This window comes from Amphiura filiformis, chromosome 8 (assembly GCF_039555335.1).
Source record: "Amphiura filiformis chromosome 8, Afil_fr2py, whole genome shotgun sequence".
Classification (NCBI taxonomy): Eukaryota; Metazoa; Echinodermata; class Ophiuroidea; order Amphilepidida; family Amphiuridae; genus Amphiura; species Amphiura filiformis.
Genome location: NC_092635.1, coordinates 53488379 through 53512310, shown reverse-complemented (window position 1 = coordinate 53512310; position 23932 = coordinate 53488379). Strand labels below are relative to the sequence as shown.

The following is a 23932-nucleotide window of genomic DNA, read 5'->3' as shown; positions in this document are numbered from 1 at the left end:
TTTGTATTTATTTATTAATTAAATCAATTTTATTGACGATACAACGAGTAAGTGGTGTCTGTTTTTATTTACCAGGCAAGTATCAAAATTCAAGATATTCTTTTTTTCTTTTGCAAAGTTAATTAAGAAATAAAGGGTATTGCTTTATCCTTTACACCCAAATAATGTGTCCGAGGCAGTAAAAACGTAAATAATGGGTGAGGCGCAGCCGAACCCATTATTTAAACATTTTACTGCCGAGGACACATTATTAATGTAAAGGATAATGCTGCACCTTTATTTCTATTCTATTACCAGAAAATAGTGCAATTTAAAGAGAAAATATCATTTTTGGCACAAATATTTTAAGTTGTTTACTTCAAGGTGGATCGCGTACGCGTAAGTGACAGCGCGTATCGCGGAAATATTGCACGCGTAACCAAGCGTGATGCTGTGCGTAGAATGTGTTACGGCGCTCGACCCATTATTGCAGAATAATGGGCTCTCACGTGACGCGTTTCAGCCAATCACAGTGCGCGATTTTGAATAATGGGTCGTGGAGGTAATAGAATTGTTACTAATGGTTACTCACATTAATTTCAAATAAAAATATTGCATTTTAAATTTCACAGTAAAATGTACTCATTCGTAGGAGAAAATCAAGCAAGTTGGTAATTCTAATTTTGCTCAAAAGTAACTCATTTTGAAAGTCTATACAAATCTTTAATATAGATAGGGACTTGTGATTTGTGCTAGGCATGCACATGGCTAGTACTTTATATAAATTGGAATCATGTCCTATTTCTTTAATTAAAAAAAAAATATTAATGTAAAAGCGATCAGGGTCGGGGATATAAGTGATGTACAATACAGCTTTATGTACGCCGTACTCTTAAACCGATAAAGATGCAAATGATATTGGTAAAAACTTTACGTGTATTAATTATTTTTATTTTCGTTGATATCAAAAAAGGTTTCTGACGAATTTACTCATAACATAGATTATACACCACTGACCATAAGTAACCATATAGCGATTTCATGTAAGCATTGCCGCGTAGGGTGGATTCGTTTTCCTTGCTGGTTGATGCATTTATATTTGCTCGTATTTTCCTACATTTTTAATGAAAAGTTCGTCATAAGAATAACAAAAATCAAGGGATTTTGTTCTCGTGGAAGAAAGAGTTTATACTGCATATTGTTGATCGAGAAATTTGAGAAAATAATGCACCTGTGCTGAGATGTTGATGCGTTTAAATGCACTCACCCTGCAGGGCTCATGCATCAGATGCATCATCTCAATAGCAGTGCATATTTGTACAATTTCACTCTTTTAAGAGTTCAAACAAGTAACATACTTTTAATAACCTAATATTATTATTATTAATGGTTTATCAACTAAACACTCTTGTGTTTCTTTTTCATTAACACTTTATATTTGTAACAGACTGTGGTGCCGGTTGTCTTAATGGTGGGGTATGTGTAGCGGATTATCTGTGTGTCTGTTTTGAGGGGTTTGCTGGTTACCTGTGCGAAATAAACGGTAAGTGAAACATATTCTATCATTTAAGTGTAATAGCAAAGATTTGTTTGTCCTCCCCGGACCAATCCTAATCTTGATAATCTGCACAAAAAAGATCTTTACATAAAAATACAAATAAAATTGTGGAAATTTCAATTAAATAGTTTCTTATCACACTTTTAAACTGTTTTAAAGACATGAGCAAAATGATACCGAAGAGAAATGTCTCAATTCCGACCTATTTCGGCAATTTAGTAATTCATAAAGTTAGACCTATACATATTTTTTTAAAGTTAGGCTTATACATATTTTGGCTATGATAGTTTTAAAAACGACACAATAATCGCAAAGACATCTTTGTGACCATCAGCTGCACAAAATCTACGTGGATGATGTGCTACGCCGTACCCCACGAATAGTGCATGATGAGAGAGGTGAAAAAGTGTATACACTAACTCATCGCATCTCTCAGACCTCGGCATGATTTTTTCGCTTTATTATATTTCTCTTCAGAGGAGGCTTATAGGCACTCCTACAATGCACTATGATTTGGAAATTTGATCAATATAACCTAATTTTAAAGGCAAAGTCCCCATTACAACACACACACAACATGGTAATTTTAAAATTGCAGCCAACGAGCCAATAGTCGAGAGTTATCAAATTAAATTGAATTTTCTCATAGGAAACATTCATAATGTCCTACTGCATTAATTTTATTCATAAGTATCAATGTTTTGAATGTTATATAAAAGGATGAAAACATCAGATATTTGCACACAATCCCAATGCAAGGTATGGTCAAATTTGCCACATGTGTACAAAATGCAGACACACCAAGGTCAGAAACCCCATTGGGTTATGGGAATGTCTTTAAACATCCTCTGGTTTCTCTTTGTTTGGATTGGTTCTGTTGATGTTCATTGTTTCTTTCTGTTTCTTTCTTGGTTTTTCTTTAAATTTGATGGTATCGTGTTGTTTTTACAAAACGGATTAAGCAGATTACTACCCTATTAAATCGTACGACCAAGGAGACATAAATTACATGATGAAAAAGTTCTCACTTTGTGGCTTTAAGGAAACCATTAATATAATAACATAAAAGTTCCTATAAATTACTCTGTGTTGTTATTTTTTAAGACACTGATGGTGATGGAATACAAGATGATATTGACAACTGTCCATTGACACCAAATGGTGATCAAACAGACACCGATGAGGACGGTGACGGAGATGCTTGTGACACGGATATTGACGGCGATGGATTACCAAATGACATCGACACCTGCCCTTTTACAGTGACCTTAAATCTAAACGATACAGATGGCGATGGCATCGCTGATGCTTGTGATGATGATATTGATGGCGATGGAATCCGGAATGATTGTGACAATTGTGTAAAAGTTCCTAATGAAGATCAGGCGGACATCGATAATGACGGCTTAGGCGATCTATGCGACAAGAATCCACCAGGTAAGATAATTATCTTGCATACTATATAGAATTACGTAGAGCAATAAAGTAACTATTACGAGCGAAAATTATTATTTACTAAGGCCATGTCACTTATTTTCCCTCTGTTTTTATCATTACGCAACGTTATCCTGAATTCAGTGGCACATATATACTCCTTAAACAATACTCTTTCCAGTCAGTTGGTTGAAAATATATAAATTTAAAAAGGAGCGTGACTGGAACAAACCGTGACATGGATACAATAATGGCAATGGATTTAATCATATTTTCCCTTAATTTTAAGACCTCGTCCTGAAGTGATTAATGTTTTATCCTGCTCGTTTAGCTACGTGGAATTTATAATGTGGAAGAGGCGATTATAATGGTAATATTAAATGCAATCATGGTCAGGGATATAAGAGATGTGAAATATGGCTTAATGTACGCCATACATTAAACCGAAACCATGATATGATAGGAGCTCTGGATTGATTCCACACCCGTTTACTTACATCACCTGTTTTATTGCAATATCATGCGAATTTCCCGGCGGAACGTTATGGAGGACAGAAATGTATTTAAATGAGGATGACTATGTTGTGAGTGACGTCGTATTGCATACCCTCTTTAGCGTTTTTATAGGCCCATTCAGTGATCCCAGCGAAGGTGTAAAAAATTGTCTAAGAGCTCCTAAGACTGAAGGATAAGTCATTACAATTGTCATTTGGTGTTTTTTGGGTGTAAAAGCGATCAGGGTCAGGGATATAAGTGATGTACAATACAGCTTTATGTACGCCGTACTCTTAAACCGATAAAGATGCAAATGATATTGGTAGAAACTTTACGTGTATTAATCATTTTTATTTTCGTTGATATCAAAAAAGGTTTCTGACGAAATTACTCATAACATAAATTAAACACCTCGGACAAGTAACCATATAGCGATTTCAAGTAAGCATTGCCGCGTAGGATGGATTCGTTTTCCCTGCTCGTATTTTCCTACATTTTTAATAAAAAGTTCATTATTATAAGAATAACAAAAATCAAGGGATTTTGTTCTCGTAGAAGAAAGAGTTTATACTGCATATTGTTGATCGAGAAATTTGAGAAAATAATGCACCTGTGCTGAGATGTTGATGCGTTTAAATGCACTCACCCTGCAGGGCTCATGCATCAGATGCATCATCTCAATAGCAGTGCATATTTGTACAATTTCACTCTTTTAAGAGTTCAAACAAGTAACATACTTTTAATAACATAATATTATTATTATTAATGGTTTATCAACTAAACACTCTTTTGTTTCTTTTTCAATAACACTTTATATTTGTAACAGATTGTGGTGCCGGTTGTCTCAATGGTGGAGTCTGTGTAGGGGATGGTCTGTGTGTCTGTTTTGAGGGGTTTGCTGGTTACCTGTGCGAAATAAACGGTAAATGAAACATATTCTATCATTTAAGTGTAGTAACAAAGACTTGTTTGTCCTCCCCGGACCAACCCTGATCTTGATAATCTGGACAAAAAAGGTTTTTACTCTACATAAAAATATAAAAAACAAAATTGTGGAAATTCCAATTAAATAGTTTCTTATCACACTTTCAAACTGTTTTAAAGACATGAACAAAATTATAGCGAAGTGAAATGTCTCAATCCACCACCCCTATTTCGGCAATTTAGTAATTCATAACGTTAGACCTATACATATTTTTTCAAAAGTTAGGCTTATACATATTTTGGCTATGATAGTTATAAAAACGACATAATAATCGCAGCAAAGATATCTTTGTGACCATCAGCTGCACAAAATCTACGTGGATGATGTGCTACGCCGTACCCCCACGAATAGTGCATGATGAGAGGTGAAAAAGTGTATACACTAACTTATCGCATCTCGCAGATCTCAGCATGATTTTTTCGCTTTGTTATATTTCTCTTCAGAGAAGGCTTAAAGGCATTCCTACAATGCACTATGATTGGGAAATTTGATCAATATAACCTACTTTTAAAGGCAAAGTCCCCATTACAACACACACACAACATGGTAATTTTTAAATTGCAGCCAACGAGCTAATAGTCGAGAGTTATCAAATTCAATTGAATTTTCTCATAAGAAACATTCATAATGTCCTACTGCATTAATTTTATTCATAATTATCACTGTTTTGAATGTTATATAAAAGGATGAAAACATCAGATATTTGCACACAATCCCAATGCAAGGTATGGTCAAATTTGCCACATGTGTACAAAATGCAGACACACCAAGGTCAGAAACCCCATTGGGTTATGGGAATGTCTTTAAACATCCTCTGGTTCCTCTTTGTTTGGATTGGTTCTGTTGATGTTCATTGTTTCTTTCTGTTTCTTTCGTTTTTCTTTAAATTTGATGGTATCGTGTTGTTTTTACAAAACGGATTAAGCAGATTACTACCTATTACATCGTACGACTAAGGAGACATAAATTACATGATGAAAAAGTTCTCACTTTGTGGCTTTAAGGGAAACCATTACTATAATAAGATAAAAGTTCCTATAAATTACTCTGTGTTGTTATTTTTTAAGACACTGACGGTGATAGAATACAAGATGATATGGACAACTGTCCATTAACACCAAATGGTGATCAAACAGACACCGATGAGGACGGTGACGGAGATGCTTGTGACACGGATATTGACGGCGATGGATTACCAAATGACATCGACACATGCCCTTTTACAGTGACCTTAAATCAAAACGACACAGATGGCGATGGCATCGCTGATGCTTGTGATGATGATATTGATGGCGATGGAATCCGGAATGATTGTGACAATTGTGTAAAAGTTCCTAATGAAGATCAGGCGGACATCGATAATGACGGCCTAGGCGATCTATGCGACAAGAATCCACCAGGTAAGATAATTATCTTGTATACTATTTAGAATTACGTAGAGCAATAAAGTAACTATTACGAGCGAAAATTATTATTTACTAAGGCCATATCTCTTATTTTCCCTCTGTTTTTTTTTTTACGCAACGTTATCCTGAATTCAGTGGCACATGTATACTCCTTAAACAATACTCTTTCCAGTCAGTTGGTTGAAAATATATAAATTTAAAAAGGAGCGTGACTTGAACAAACCGTGACATGGACACAATAATGGCAATGGATTTAATCATATTTTCCCCTAATTTTAAGAACTCGTCCTGAATAGATTAATGTTTTATCCTGTTCGTTTAGCTATGTGGTATTTATAATGTGGAAGAGGCGATAATAATGGTAATATTAAATGCAATCATGGTCAGGGATATAAGAGATGTGAAATATGGCTTAATGTACGCCATACATTAAACCGAAACCGATGCATATGATAGGACCTCTAGATTGATTCCACACCCGTTTACTTACATCACCTGTTTTATTGCAATATCATGCGAATTTCCCGGCGGAACGTTATGGAGGATAGAAATGTATTTAAATGAGGATGACTATGTTGTGAGTGACGTCGTATTGCATACCCTCTTTAGAATTTTTATAGGCCCATTCAGTGATCCCAACGAAGGTGTAAAATATTGTCTAAGAGCTCCTAAGACTGAAGGATAAGTCATTACAATTGTCATTTGGTGTGGGTTTTTTTGGGTGTAAAAGCGATCAGGGTCAGGGATATAAGTGATGTACAATACAGCTTTATGTACGCCGTACTCTTAAACCGATAAAGATGCAAATGATATTGGTAGAAACTTTACGTGTATTAATTATTTTTATTTTCGTTGATATCAAAAAAAAGGTTTCTGACGAAATTACTCATAACATAAATTAAACACCTCGGACAAGTAACCATATAGCGATTTCAAGTAAGCATTGCCGCGTAGGATGGATTCGTTTTCCCTGCTCGTATTTTCCTACATTTTTAATAAAAAGTTCATTATTATAAGAATAACAAAAATCAAGGGATTTTGTTCTCGTGGAAGAAAGAGTTTATACTGCATATTGTTGATCGAGAAATTTGACAAATTTAAGAGTTAAAACACGTAACATACTGTTAAAAACCTAATATTATTATTATTAATGGTTTATCAACTAAACACTCTTGTGTTTCTTTTTCATTAACACTTTATATTTGTAACAGATTGTGGATCCGGTTGCAATGGTGGAGTCTGTGTAGGGGATGGTCTGTGTGTCTGCGTTGATGGGTTTACTGGTAACCTGTGCGAATTAAACGGTAAGTGAAACATATTCTATCATTTAAGTGTAATAGCGAAGATTTGTTTGTCCTCCCCGGACCAATCCTAATCTTGATAATCTGCACAAAAAAAGATCTTTACATAAAAATACAAATAAAATTGTGGAAATTTCAATTAAATAGTTTCTTATCACACTTTTAAACTGTTTTAAAGACATGAGCAAAATGATACCGAAGAGAAATGTCTCAATTCCGACCTATTTCGGCAATTTAGTAATTCATAAAGTTAGACCTATACATATTTTTTTTTTTTTTTTTTTATACATATTTTGGCTATGGTAGTTTTAAAAACGACACAATAATCGCAAAGACATCTTTGTGACCATCAGCTGCACAAAATATACGTGGATGATGTGCTACGCCGTACCCCCACGAATAGTGCATGATGAGAGAGGTGAAAAAGTGTATACACTAACTTATCGCATCTCTCAGATCTCGGCATGATTTTTTCGCTTTATTATATTTCTCTTCAGAGGAGGCTTATAGGCACTCCTACAATGCACTATGATTGGGAAATTTGATCAATATAACCTAATTTTAAAGGCAAAGTCCCCATTACAACACACACACAACATGGTAATTTTAAAATTGCAGCCAACGAGGCAATAGTCGAGAGTTATCAAATTAAATTGAATTTTCTCATAGGAAACATTCATAACGTCCTACTGCATTAATTTTATTCATAAGTATCAATGTTTTGAATGTTATATAAAAGGATGAAAACATCAGATATTTGCACACAATCCCAATGCAAGGTATGGTCAAATTTGCCACATGTGTACAAAATGCAGACACACCAAGGTCAGAAACCCCATTGGGTTATGGGAATGTCTTTAAACATCCTCTGGTTTCTCTTTGTTTGGATTGGTTCTGTTGATGTTCATTGTTTCTTTCTGTTTCTTTCTTGGTTTTTCTTTAAATTTGATGGTATCGTGTTGTTTTTACAAAACGGATTAAGCATATTACTACCTATTACATCGTACGACTAAGGAGACATAAATTACATGATGAAAAAGTTCTCACTTTGTGGCTTTAAGGGAAACCATTACTATAATAAGATAAAAGTTCCTATAAATTACTCTGTGTTGTTATTTTTTAAGACACTGACGGTGATAGAATACAAGATGATATTGACAACTGTCCATTAACACCAAATGGTGATCAAACAGACACCGATAAGGACGGTGACGGAGATGCTTGTGACACGGATATTGACGGCGATGGATTACCAAATGACATCGACACCTGCCCTTTTACAGTGTCATCAAATCAAAATGACACAGATGGCGATGGCATCGCTGATGCTTGTGATGATGATATTGATGGCGATGGAATCCGGAATGATTGTGACAATTGTGTAAAAGTTCCTAATGAAGATCAGGCGGACATCGATAATGACGGCCTAGGCGATCTATGCGACAAGAATCCACCAGGTAAGATAATTATCTTGTATACTATTTAGAATTACGTAGAGCAATAAAGTAACTATTACGAGCGAAAATTATTATTTACTAAGGCCATATCACTTTTTTACCCTCTGTTTTTATCATTACGCAACGTTATCCTGAATTCAGTGGCACATGTATACTCCTTAAACAATACTCTTTCCAGTCAGTTGGTTGAAAATATATAAATTTAAAAGGAGCGTGACTTGAACAAACCGTGACATGGACACAATAATGGCAATGGATTTAATCATATTTTCCCCTAATTTTAAGAACTCGTCCTGAATAGATTAATGTTTTATCCTGTTCGTTTAGCTATGTGGTATTTATAATGTGGAAGAGGCGATAATAATGGTAATATTAAATGCAATCATGGTCAGGGATATAAGAGATGTGAAATATGGCTTAATGTGCGCCATACATTAAACCGAAACCGATGCATATGATAGGAGCTCTAGATTGATTCCACACCCGTTTACTTACATCACCTGTTTTATTGCAATATCATGCGAATTTCCCGGCGGAACGTTATGGAGGATAGAAATGTATTTAAATGAGGATGACTATGTTGTGAGTGACGTCGTATTGCATACCCTCTTTAGCATTTTTATAGGCCCATTCAGTGATCCCAGCGAAGGTGTAAAAAATTGTCTTAGAGCTCCTAAGACTGAAGGATAAGTCATTACAATTGTCATTTGGTGTGGTTTTTTTGGGTGTAAAAGCGATCAGGGTCAGGGATATAAGTGATGTACAATACAGCTTTATGTACGCCGTACTCTTAAACCGATAAAGATGCAAATGATATTGGTATAAACTTTACGTGTATTGATTATTTTTATTTTCGTTGATATCAAAAAAAGGTTTCTGACGAAATTACTCATAACATAAATTAAACACCTCGGACAAGTAACCATATAGCGATTTCAAGTAAGCATTGCCGCGTAGGATGGATTCGTTTTAGTTGCGAGTTGATGCATTTATATTTGCTCGTATTTTCCTACATTTTTAATGAAAAGTTCATTATTATAAGAAAAACAAAAATCAAGGGATTTTGTTCTCGTGAAAGAAAGAGTTTATACTGCATATTGTTGATCGAGAAATTTGACAAATTTAAGAGTTAAAACACGTAACATACTGTTAAAAACCTAATATTATTATTATTAATGGTTTATCAACTAAACACTCTTTTGTTTCTTTTTCAATAACACTTAATATTTGTAACAGATTGTGGATCCGGTTGCAATGGTGGAGTCTGTGTAGGGGATGGTCTGTGTGTCTGCGTTGATGGGTTTACTGGTAACCTGTGCGAAATAAACGGTAAGTGAAACATATTCTATCAGTTAAGTGCAGTAGCAAAGATTTGTTTGTCCTCCCCGGACCAACCCTAATCTTGATAATCTGGACAAAAAATGTGGAAATTCCAATTAAATAGTCCAATATCACACTTTCAAACTGTTTTAAAGACATAAATAAAATGATACAGTAGAGAAATGTCTCAATTCACACCTATTTTGGCATTTTAGTAATCAATAAAGTTAGACCTATACATATTTTTTTAATACATATTTTGGCTATGAAAGTCTTAAAATTGACACAATAATTGCAAAGACATCTTTGTGACCATCGGCTGCATCAATCTACGTGGATGATGTAGTACGTCGTACCACCCCTCGAATAGTGCATGATGAGATACAGGTGCAAAGGTCTATACACTAACTTATCGCATCTCAACATGATTGTTTCGCTTTGTTACTTTTCTTTTTGTTTGGATTGGTTCTGTTGTTCATTGTTTCTTTCTTCGTTTTGCTTTAAATTTGATGGTGTCGTTGTTGTTTTTACAAAACAGAATTAAGCAGATTACTACCCTATTAAATCGCAGGACATAAATTGCATGATGAAAAAGTTCTCAATTAATGGCTTTAAGAGAAACCATTACTATTCAAGATAAAAGTTCCTATAAAACACTCTGTGTTGTTATTTTTCAGACACTGACGGTGATGGAATACCGAATGACATGGACAACTGTGATTTCATTAGTAATGGTGACCAATCAGACCTGGACTTAGACAATGAAGGCGATTCTTGTGATGAAGATATTGACGGAGATGGAGATCTTAATGGCGATGACAATTGCCCTTTAATATCAAACCCTAATCAAAACGACACAGATGGCGATATGATTGGTGACGTTTGTGACAACTGCTTAAACGTATCTAACACTAATCAACTAGACAGTGATGGTGACAGCGTCGGAGATGCATGTGACAATTGTGTCTCTACTCCTAACGTAGATCAAATCGACATGGATGGAGACGGAATTGGGGATACTTGTGACAAATACCCTGGTGGTGAGTTGTAGATATTAAAAGCATCATGAGCGCCACCATTGGTTTCAGACGCCGTGTACACACACACACACACCAATCCCCCGGGCCCCAATCCCCCCCCCCCCCGCCACCAACACACCCCACACACCACCCCTACGCACCCCACACGCACACATCCCGACGTATACACATGCTCCTACTTTGCGCACCCATAAAAACATAATAACAACACGGCGAAGTGAGTTGAACAATTCATTCGGATGTGGGTTTTTTTTAAAGAAGGCATATGTTATGATAAGGATAATGAACTGAGTGCAATGCATTCGTCAAGATAATCGCACGCGCCGTGGAGTTATTGCATTTAGCTCGAGAGCCGATAGGCTCGAGAGCTCAAATGCAATAACTCCATGGCAAGTGCAATTATCTTGACGAATGCATTTGCACGAGTACATTATCCGTCATACACTTTGAGTGTATTAAAACAATAGGCAATATTAATTGCTGCATTCATTCTTAGTTTTAATATTAGGGAAAATATCTTACATTTTAAAAACACCGTCAGGTCATTGACCAGCTAGGTAGCATATTTAACTGGTAAAGAAAATCAATCCTTGTATAAGTTAGCTATCAATGGTATCGATTGCGCCATACGTCATACTTTAGTAATTTATTCACGCATGGTTTGTAACCAATTGACTTTATGTTGTGATCATTTAATATCGTGGTTTCGAACACAGAGAGCACTGACCCAGTTCACCTGGAAACGATCGATTTAGATGTCCGACAAGTACTACGGTGAATTGAGATGAGATAAAAACCATCAATATCAACTGGACTTTATAGCTCTATAATTTGAACTTTAAAATCTACTTATATTAAAACACACGACATTGGGATGTTACAATTTGTTCAGTATTATAAAGCATGATCATGATATTATGCACTAGTGTGTGTTTCCTGGGCCCGGCCATGTTATTTTAGATATAGGCCTACATGTATTTCATTTATAAAATGCTGAATATTTTGCAATGGTGTCATCTTGTATAATTACGATCCACCTGTTTTTGGCCCTTTTTAATTAATAGAAGCTCGATTATTCTCATTTGATGTTTGATTTATTTGAGGTCATTAATCATAATTTATGACAATGATATTTGCAGGAGCGATTGCCGAATAGGGTGCAACTCTACTAGTCTTATTAACAAGACTGCCCTACCCCAACCCTAACCCTAAACTCCGTAAACGAGGACTGGACTCAAGTCTAGCAAGTTGCACCCTATTCGGTAATTGTACCTATTTGGAAAATAGAACACCGTTTGTAACTATACCATTTTAACACCACAGAATGTATATTCGTACTTTTTTGATGGTATATATATCGAACAGACAATTATATAGTTATGTGACCTCTGTGTCGAAAGCGCCGCCTAACTCTACTAGGCCTATATGGTTATGTGAAAGTAGTATTTCTAGTATTTGAGCGTGCACGTATTATCTAGAATCTATTGTTTAGCGTGCAGGTTTTAGATAATGCATTGTTTAGCGTGCAGGTTTATATAATTTGGGTCATGAAGGGTAGTTCGCGAAAATAATGCACGGGAGAAGAATACATAACGATGAATAGAAACGGGCACTAGAAGTGTATATTATTTTAATGATCGATCTGCGGTTGTTACATAGTAGGATTTGTTATATTCAAAAGCAAGCCTTATAAGAACTTTATCCGTATCAAAAATCGGAGATATGATTCATTATTCGATCGTTTTCAACAGCGGTGTATACTTTCATGAAACCTACCTACTACGTAATCGAGACGCAAGGAAGTGTATCTATTGGTGTGATCAGAACTGGAGATTCATCTATAAATGGAACGGTTGGTAAGTGTGTATTGTGGCTAGTACTTGTTTATTGCTCTTCATACATTTACAGTAAGTAAAGCAGTCATGGTTAAAAAGTTCTACTAAAGGGGTGTGCCCACACAAATATCCCATGTAAGGTCGAGACGGTGACCTGATTACTACGGTCTGCTTATTTAGAACTACTGGTGCACCTGTAGCTGTGAGGGAACATGTAGCTGTGAGAGCAGTACCAGCAGCATGATAACGATAATGTTTGACCCCCTGATAAACCTCTTGACTTTTTGACCCCGTCATATTGAGAATTCTTTTTATCATATTCAAATACAATTGGTCGTACTTTTACGTTTTACCACAAATGACATTTGACCTCGAGTGACCTCGGGTTGATTTAATTTTTTGTTCATGCTCCAATGATATGGAGAATTAGTTACTATCACCAAAACACGCTTAATTTTTAAAACAAAAAATCATAAAAAAAACCCGATTTTCGCCCAAATTTCAAATATTTTAAGTGAAGTTGGTCAAAATTGGTTACAAGTGACTGTTAAACACGAGTATTTTGATGATGACTTCTAGGCAAACTTAACTGTAATGCTTTTTGTTTTCAGAAATTTGTACATCCGATCTGTCTGCCATGGCAGACGTGCACTACGTACCTCTTACATATGAGCTCATTACTTTCGAGGAGTCATCCGAGTTAGAGTATATAACATTAAACCTTGAAGAAGGCATTGATATAGAAAAAGACAAATACTTGGATGTATGTCTTAAAAACCCAACAGCGGGTACACTTGGATCATTGCGATGTGCTACTGTTATAATCGCCGATTGTGGCAGTAAGTATTTATTGGTGCTGGATTCTTACTTTACTTACTTACTTACTTACTTACTTACTTACTTACTTACTTACTTACCTCAAATGCTTGACCAACACGTGTTGTTCGACTCAGCTTGATATCAAAACCGGCACAGCTTTCTGCTCTTCGAAGGATTTTATTTTTAAATCAAAGATCAAAGGACAAAGGTAATATTAAACAGCATATGAATATCTTTGAACACCTTTAGAAGTCCCATGGTCCAGCTTGGTGGTTCGATAACCATCTTTGCTTAAACATCAATGCGCAGTTCATTAATTTCATCATGTTCATATTAGTCTTTGTCAAAGACTACTCGTGATTTGCAAGTATGGTTTCCGAGAGGGTGTGCTTCTTTATGCTCATTCTCACATCTTCTTTATCATCATTATCGTAATCACCATCATCATCATCATCATCATCATCATCATCATCATCATCATCATCTCTTCTTCTCATCATCTCTACTCTCTCTATCTTCTCCTCATTCATTTTGTTGTTTTTCTTCTTCTCTATTCTCGTCCCTTGCCCCTTCTACATTTTTATTTCTTCCTTCTGTTCTCATCTTCCTTTGCTGTGTTTTCTAATTCCCTTCATTCTGATCATATCTTTTAGTCTTAGCCTTTAGGAGTCAAACAGAATATATATTTCACAAAAATCACATGCAAATGCATTTTGTTATTTGTTATGTATTATAATAGTCTAGATATCACAGTGGTTTAACCCTGGACATTAAAATGCCTATACTAAATAATGAGCATTTCAATAATACTTGTTGTTCTTCTATTGTAGCGGAACACAGTTTCTGCCAAGCAGTGTACTATGTCAGCAGTCATGGCAGTAATGACACAGTTGATCTGGAAATTACTCGGTTTGGTTATACTAATGTCGAGTCGGTATTGGGTAAGTGAAAATAGAATTTTGAGGGTTTTTTTTTTCAGATTTAACGGGAATATGTATTGGTTTTTAGGAAGTTGGTGAAAGAATTTCATTTTTGTCTATTTATGAATGTCTAAACGTTTTTTCTAAATGTTTTTATCTAACCGCCACGCCTACAATCGGGAAACCTAGGAAACACCGATGCTTTCGTTCTCAACAGTTTTCAATAGCAAATCCAACCCAGCCTGCCTATTAAAATGATCATATTAATCATTCTACAACTGCCCTTAAAATGATCATATCAATCATTTTAGTGCAGTGATAGCGCCATCTGTTGGTATTAAGTTTATGCCGTATATAAAACGTTTTGAAGTTTTGAGTCCATAGAATATAAAAACATGTAAGTATATTGACAATATTGTTCAAGGCTGCGCCGTTACAAAGAAACCATATTGCTCCCAAAACAATAGCGATCAAGCTTAAACTATAAATTAGCCCCCGATAGAAGACAGGGCCTGAAGAATGAGAGAAATTAAGAAGTAAAACTTGAACTGCGGGGCCATTATATATTGGAACTGCAATAGTTGCGGCCTTGATGTTTTTTGTTGCTACTGGGCCCCTAAACTTGGATTCAAAAAACCGTGCGTAACCTTAGATTATCGACAACCTTACTTATCAAATTACATGTTTTTATATTCTATGGGCGGTATGCACAAAGCAGGTTTAACTTAAAACCTAGTCTAAGTAGCATATTTAGATCCGGTCTAAAGTTAAACCTATGCACAAAAGGGGTTTATCTTTAGACTTGGTTTAATTTCAATATGGCTGCTGCATTGGCAGCGACTGCTGAACTTCTCAGGCAGTTACGTGAGCAGCAAAATAGACCTCAAAGGGTGAACCGTGATCGGCAAACCCCTTTGAGGATCTTTCTGAGAAACAATTAAGGACGAGATATAGATGGCGCTATCACTGCACTAAATTGATTGATATGATCATGTTAAGACCAGTTGTAGAATGATTCTTTTGATCATATGAGTAAGGTGACTAGGTTGGGCAAAACTATGACCAATCTCTTTAACAGATTGTACAAAATTGACTCTTGTGTCCCCTGCAAAATTTAAGTATGTTAGGAGCCGCAATTTCAATTCCTCTGTGTTTGCAAAAATCTCTGGAGCTGACTCCTACCATCCCACTCGCCTTATCCCCATCAGATCCCCCCATCATGGCCGGAGTTCCCTTTCCCCTTTATGATGATGATCCACACTACGCCACTCTTAACGTTGAATGAAACGTTTTCTTTTCAGATGTAACAACTGAAGATGGTACAGCAATCGGTGATCAAGACTATATACCGTTAGAAAACGCGACAATCAGTTTTGCTCCTGGAGACAAAAACAAAACAGTCACCATTGATATACGTAAATATAAACGCTGTAACCGGAAAACGCCGGTACAATTCAAGGTGTGTCTGGACAATCCGTCAAAGGGAGTTATTACCGGTGTCAAATGCGCTGTTGTTGTTATTGAAAATACAAGATGTGAGTATATCCGTATATGGGGCTATTCTAGTTGAAATCCTTACACCCCCTATGGAAGACATAACCTTAATCTATTACACAGAGGGTGTAAATTTTGAATAGAGTCACTCATATCAGGTAACCCTGTTTGAAATTCACACTCCCTTTGTGGAAGATCATGTCTTTCATAGGGGGTGTATAGACTTCAACTGGAATAGCCCATTATTATAGTATGATTCAATTGAATATATGAATACAAAAGCCACCTAAGTCCATACTTTGGCCAAATTGAGTTAAGCATGGGAAATTGTTGCTATACATAGGCCTGTCATATGCATGAAAGAACAACTCAAATTCATTCTCTGTGTCTATTGGGCATGTGAAAAATAGCATGTATGAAAGAATCACCCAATTCCATGATTTGAGTCTTGTAACACATTGATTAAAATCCAGTATGTATAAAAGTCCACTTGTAACACATTCATTGCTAGAGAATGACTTTTGAACAAAAAATGGGTTTAATAAAGGAAAGTGTGTGGTTTATATTTCATGGCAGAATGCTTATCAACATTATACATACATGTGTGCTTTATTTTGTATTATCTTACTAGTGGTAATCTCATTCTAACATTCTTGTCTTTGTATATGATTCAAAAAAGTCCAAAGTTTAAAATGAACCCCCACGAAGTCCCTGAAATGCTAATCGTCATACCTAATACAGGTTAATCCACTCATTTGCACGTAAAACTTACCATATTGATCAGGTAAATCTAACTGAAGGAATTAAAATGATACACGGGTTTTTCTCTCAAAATAACTTTGCATGGACTTAGGTGGTTTTTGTATTCATGTATTCAATTGCAAGATCAGATATTTAATATTGCTGAATGACTTCATTTTTATCAACATGATCAATGATTCTCTTTTTTTCGGGCAAATTTATATTACGTACATAAATCATCGGGTTCATCACATAGTGACGTAATCTTTTTTTTGTTTTTTTTTGTCATTTTACAACTTTTGGTATATTGGTTTCAAATATCGTTCAATTACGCCATGTGTCAAAGCAGAGAATTAAGTAATATTGTCACGGAGGTATAAGTGCGTTAGTGTTATAGACATGACGGGCGAAGTCCTCTTTTGGTCTATACACTAGCGCGCTCGCCTCTTAATCCCAGGGTCGTGGGTTCGAGTCCCGGCAGGACCGGAAGTGACTCGAGGAGGCGCAGGATATTTCTGTGAGGGGTTTGTGACAATATTTTATTAAGAAGATGATAAGAAGTAGATATCAGTGAGCATAGTAATGTATTTCAGTGTACGCCACTATGTTATAATATATACTTCTCCCTATGGTAAACGCAACTGTGATACACTTTTCATGTAAACATAATAGGGAAAAGTATAGCACATGTAAGTGGCGTATAGTATACTATCTATAATACTAAACGCCACTGTATGATTTTTTCCAGAAAAAATAAATATTTTGACTATTTCATTTTATTCATTATTTCTTGTCTTATAGCAACGCTTGTGCAGTATTTTTTGTGGGACATGAGTGCACATCAGACATATCGAATTGCATTCTGAATACGAGGAATGTCCTTTTGATATTAAGTAATTTTGATTTTTTTTTAATTTGCGATATAAAACACACTTTATGACAAATTACATATTTAACAGTCCTTTAAATAAAATTACTAATATGTACTTAAAATGTATGTAGCTGGGAGGAAAGCCGACGATCATTAGAAAATTTAGACCTTTCGTATTGAAAATACACATTTTAGGTATTTTGGGGACAAAATGTAGATCTTTTATACGAAAAGTCAAATTTTTCAAATGCTCGTCGGCTTTCCCTCCCAGCTACATACACTTTAAGTAAATATCATTACATGTATAAATTTTACTTCGAAGACTGTTGAATATCAAAAATATCAATTCTGAATAATTTACCGTAAAATTTGTATTATATCGCGAATTTCAAAAAAATCAAAATTATATTTGATATCAAAATGACATTCTTCGTATCAGCAATTCGATATATCTGATGTGCTCTCAGGCCCCACAAAAATACAGTGCAATTTTATGCACCATTCTTGTAGATCCCCGCTGTTGCCTCTTCTTCGTTTTAATTTATATCATGTTTTTTGTTTTGCTTTCCTTACAGCGGAGGTCAAGTTTGGAATGGAAATGTATTCCGTTTCAGAATCAAAAAAACTTGTGGAAGTAACAGTTTGTAGGGAAGGCTACCTCGGAAACGTTGCAAGTTTTGGTTAGTTTATCATCCAAATTGTTTCGATCTTTCGATCAGCTATCGATGCTTCGTCAGTAGTTGGTAGGTCAAACATCGACGCAGCATCGACGGTCGATCCCAAGATCAAACCAATTTTGGCTGTGGTGCAAACAGACACCAAACATTTCTACCCCTGCATTCTAAACAAAGACAGATATGTCATAATTAGAACTCACAGCCAATAGCTGCATCGTTTAGGTCGGATTTAAGACCTCCATTCGTTGAAATTCTGTCAAGAAATAAAGAAACGGTAATCAAAAATTCCAAGGCAGATGTTAATTCAAAAAGTTGAAGTTTGCTCCAATGGATGCCCTATTGAATTGTACACAAAGTGTTCTCGAATAAAACAACTACTGCTGTGCTTTCCATTGATTAGAACATGCATTTAAAAGTGCAACTTCTTTGGCTTTTTAATCGCCGTTACTTAGTACTGTACTCTCAACTTCAACAAATGAGGTCTTAACTAAACCAGAGATAAAGGTATTGACTGCTGGTTTTAATGTTAACATATATATTTGTTTAGGCTATACAGGGGTGAACATAACTGGTACCTTAATTTAAAAGTGTTTAATAAAAGACTTTTTGTGAGCCTGCCTATCCTTATTATAGAGCATGTTCCATAACATCAAATCCTCTACTAGAGAGTTGGCAAAATATCTTCCTATTAGAGCTATGGCGACATTGCCCAGGTTTTGTGGGAGCGGGTCTTGAATAACTTGTTATTATCTTCTGTTAACAGATGTATTCACTTTCGATGGTACTGCCTATGGCCACGGTTATAGTAACCACAATGATAACAGTGGGTCTGGCAGAGGGTCTGGCAGTGGGTCTGGCAGTGGGTCTGATGATGGCGATTATGATGACTACGACCCACTCATCCGTCATATAATCTTCAACAAAGGCGAATGTAAATATACTTTCCACGTGGTTATCAATAACAGGGATGACGATATGGAGCCAATGGAAAGCTTTAGTATAGGTATCCGAAACGTGACGGGCGCTGAACTTGGCTTGCCTAGTATCGCCCATATCTTCATTGAAAATGATGATGGTAAGGACTCTAAAAAGGATTTGAACAACAATTTGGCCATTAAAAGTTTACACGTGCGTTCCCAATATCGAGAGCAAATTTGAATGATTTCATTCATGTTTGATTTTGAAAAATCAAAGTAAATAACACGTTAATATATGAATATATAACTATTCTGCAAGTACTATAATCCGTATTGAACCTACGTTGTATTAAGGTAACAATATCACTGTTGTTTGATGTGATCATTCATTAATTTTCTAATAAAACATATATACTTTCATCAGCTTGTAATCAGCGGGAATTGTTGGGTTTTTACCACTACGCCGAAAAGTAGACCCATGCTAAAGAGTGATATTGTTGACCTGTCTGGTATTTATTGTGTGTGTTAAATAAATTAGATAAAGTATAGGACTTGAATTAATAATTTGTGATACTTCTGGCGGCATGTCACAAGACAGTTCTCGAAATTAAATATATTGATATTAATCCGCGATGTTATAAGGCCCGCCGATTACGAGCTGATCAAACTATAATTTTCCATTCTAGACCTGGACAATACCAGCCGCTATCATACTAATACTAGTATACACATGTAATCTTTAGCTATTTTCAAGTTAACATAGATTCTCCTTTTTTTCATCTTTTTTTGCCTTTTTATGGTAATTTTTATTCTATAAATTGTATATTTGTGTGCAAATTGAGGGCGACATTTACATATATTTTAAGTTTAATTTATCCCAATTAATATGAGTTATTCCTTTCATTTCATGATAATATTTTTTTTCGAAAATTTCGTTGCTATTAGTAACTCATTTTTATGATGTTTTAATGGCATTTTACAACAGTCTTGAAAAGAAGCAAACAAGATTTGAGATAAATAGCGCCTTTGCTTTAAAATGAATACAGTTCTACATGCCATCAAACAACTTATCATAAAACCCTGACGTATTTTTTTCTCCGCATCGCGCATCTTGGCATTGAAATACCCACATGAAACAAATGTTTGTTTTTAAACTATATTGATGATTTTCCTTGATGGTGCACGGCATATTTTGAGCTAATGGTTGTGGCACCCGGGGCAAGGCTCATAGAATATAGCCCACCCTCCTCCCATTCGGCAATTCCAGAAACAATTTTCACAAATACTACTAATTTGGTCATAAAACGGTCTTTCAAATGACTATTTATATTTAAATGCGCGCGAATCGCGCGAAAAGTTTGACTTTCATCGCACCGTTTAGAGGGGACGCAGAATTGTCGATTCGGTGCCCCTCCCCCTAGGACGGCAGCACGTGCCCTCCTTTGCCCCCTACCTACGCCACTGCTGTTTTACTTGTCTGGCCATGGCTGTTAACTGTGAATGTGCCTACTAATGTAACGGCCAGAATGTAGATTCAGAATCCGCAGGGTGCCAAGAAGGTACCCCTGTGCAAATGAAGTTATTGAGGTCAAAGGTCACACACTGGAATTAAAGGCACATTCAGTGAGTTAGACTCTAGTGATATGTTTAAAGGTAGGCATGTACCTCCCCCCCCAAATTTTTAAAACATTGTTCCATTTGGACAGCTAGGCTATTAGCACGCATTGTGCAAAATCACAGCTCCAATGTAAACAGACAATGTAAATAACATGTAACTAATTTCTCTTCCTAAGTAGAGAAATACTGTGTCTTCATGGGTCTATGTTCCTTGACTAAATGTTTTGCTCGTTTAAATAACTTGTGTGTTGGGAATCAATACAACGCTTGTTATTTTAAACCAATTCTTCTTGTCACCCAGTAATGCTCACACTTGTTAGTGAATCCTTCACCGTATCAGAGGACATGGAGAAGACACGTGTTGGGATTATGAAGATGGGACCCCGCACAGAAAAGACCCCTGTCAGTAAGTTATCCATATTAATTTGTAAGCGTTCTTTAGACAAAACAGGCGAAAATAGTAACTTTTTGCACAAGATACGGACAATATAAGTGTGCTCTAATGATATGAAATTTGAAAAATACTGTAAGGAACACTTGAGGTTTTGACTTTTAAAACCTACATTTTGGTCAAATTTCAGATTTACAACATTCGCCTTGCTATAAACATTGAATTGCGTTATCTGTTGACCTAATGAATAAATGTGTTTTTAGGGTTTTTTAGGGGGAAGTGTTAGCTTTCGTTCGATATAAAAACATTTCTGATTGGATGAAGGGGACGCTTGAGGTTTTGACAAAAACCAATCACAGATACCTATTTTCCACTAGATTTCACACAGCTCTTATGATGCTATGTACTCAACCGTGTAGTATTAATAAACAAAGACTGCGTAAAGGCTAGATTCGCTGTACTTGGAAAGGTGTGTGTGCTCGGGTGTATGGAGGTGGAAATTCAGTTGTGCGTCTATGCATTTATAAGAGAATCGTTTTTGTAGTCGAACCATTTCATACGCTTCCGGAATCTGCATTCCCAGTAGGGTGGAGTGAAAAAAAATAGATATGATTTTTGGTTAGTTATAAAAACTTGCTTACACATGAAAAATGTAACCTGGCAAAAAAAGGGACAATTTGAAGCATATCTTGAGGTTGACAATTTTACGCATCGCGGCACGAAAGCGCATGTTGAGATCCGGGGTTAAAATGTTAATATATTCATAAGTACACACCCTTCTACCTTACACCGCTGATTCTAATGCTGTAATTACAGACAGTGTAGCATGTACTATTATTGTAAATGACAAGTCAAGTGCCCGAAAATGGCTGATCACTGACAGTGTAGCATGTACCAATAGTGTTCGAAAATGGGAAAAAACACAGTAACACTGATAAACAGAGATTTTAAACAGTTATCTCAACAAATATTTGACTTACTTGATATTTCATCCCACATCCATGGGATTTCATCAGAAAGTGAGGTAGAGCGGTAAACTCCTAGTCATGTGACCCACGGGGTAACCCGGGGGTCACAGTGACGTGATGATCGGCTTGTAGACGCTGGTTAGTATGGTGTCTCCCTTTGTCCTGGTTGAGATCGGGGTCCAAGCCGGCTATATAGTAGGCTTCCTTGATGCCTCTTTGAAGCCATCGTGGTTCTGCGAGTCGGTTTCGCAAAGGTCTTTCGGTTTCACCCACATACTGGGAAGAACAATTGTTACACGAGATGCCGTAGATGACACAAGAACGGTCGCATTTCTTAGGTTTGTCCTTCGGAGCTACCAGCATGCTTCTGATTATGTTGGTCGGCTTAAAGTCATAATGTACGATCTTATAATATATATGAATTTGGTTTTCAAACCTGATTTTTTTGCATATTTGTAATGTTTACACATGTCACAACTTGCACCTAAATGGAATCAGCCAAATGTTTTGTGTTTGTAGGTAAACAGAGCAAAGTTCGACATAAAGTCATAATTCAAGAAATTATGACTTTATGTCCGCCCATAGAACTGCGTGTTAAACGGCAAAAATAACAAGCAGTGTTTCTTTCACGTTACCTCGTTATTTCAGCTCAAAATGGACAGAAACCATTCCCGATCATTATTACTAGTATTATTTCAGCATTTTGAGTATATAATGACAAATTTAAAATTTGAAGGAAATCGTACATTAAGCCTTTAACATGTACTTGCACACCCGCTTTGCGTATTTTACGACTGAGGCCTTCAGTGACACCCTGTATGTAGGGGAGGGTTATACTGCCTACCGGGTGGTGTAGTCTGGTCCGGGAGTCTGGTCTCCCCGGCTTAGGAGTAATCTTGTTACTCGCGAGCGAGTCCCATACCTGCTTTGTATATCCACACACAGAGAGGGACTGTTGAATGTGACTAAGTTCTTTCTCCAGAATCTCGTTGTCAGAAGAGATGGTGTGGGCGCGATGTTTTAAGAGCTTTTAAGGTGCGTATGACCCCAAGCTTATGTTGAAGAGGTTGATTACTCACTGTCAAAATGGAGGTATTGATCAGTGTGGGTACTCTTGCGATAGACACTACTAAACGATAAACTACCATCCTCTTTCTTGTGGATCAAAGTATCCAACATGGCAATGCGACGATCTTGTTCATGCTCTGACAGTCAGTTACGTGAAAGTAATGCTTTATAATTACACAACTATGATCGTTTTGCTGACACTGAAATGTAATTTTCTTCCAGCTGTTTCGACGATATCTTACACCGCTTCACCGGAAATTGATTACACTCCACTCACAAATTATGAAGTCATGTTCAACGAAGATGATATGCTACAAGAAGTTACGCTTGAAATTAAAAATGATGATACACCGGAGTTGGGAGAACATTTCGGGATATGCATTAATGGGCCTCCTGGGGTAATGACTCTCGTGAACTGCGCAACCATCATGGTCATAGATGATGATACTGCTGATATTGATGGTAACGTTTAAGGTTACATGTAGAAAACGTGTTTATATCGGCAACATAAACGTGTTATTGATAACACTTAATAAACACTTCAGTTACTGTTTATCAATATCTTAATCCCATTATTGTTTTGATACGGTAATGTAGCTCTGTCGTACTTTGTCCGATTTTAACTGAATCTTGCCACAA

At 36.2% G+C, this 23932-nt stretch overlaps 1 protein-coding gene across 1 annotated transcript in view; it reads left to right on the top strand.

Annotated features, from left to right (window-relative positions):
- Positions 1-2326: 2326 nt before the first annotated feature.
- LOC140158395 (uncharacterized) overlaps positions 2327-23932 on the top strand; it is a 45614-nt gene continuing 24008 nt past the window's right edge. Inside the window, exons 1-16 of the mRNA XM_072181488.1 lie at positions 2327-2342; positions 2642-2974; positions 4293-4388; positions 5519-5851; positions 7069-7161; positions 8283-8615; positions 9852-9944; positions 10613-10975; positions 12727-12831; positions 13422-13649; positions 14460-14570; positions 15851-16084; positions 18231-18335; positions 19096-19407; positions 21168-21272; positions 23516-23755. Coding sequence (XP_072037589.1) covers positions 2327-2342; positions 2642-2974; positions 4293-4388; positions 5519-5851; positions 7069-7161; positions 8283-8615; positions 9852-9944; positions 10613-10975; positions 12727-12831; positions 13422-13649; positions 14460-14570; positions 15851-16084; positions 18231-18335; positions 19096-19407; positions 21168-21272; positions 23516-23755 — 3100 coding nt within the window. The remainder of the gene's footprint in view (positions 2343-2641; positions 2975-4292; positions 4389-5518; positions 5852-7068; positions 7162-8282; positions 8616-9851; positions 9945-10612; positions 10976-12726; positions 12832-13421; positions 13650-14459; positions 14571-15850; positions 16085-18230; positions 18336-19095; positions 19408-21167; positions 21273-23515; positions 23756-23932) is intronic.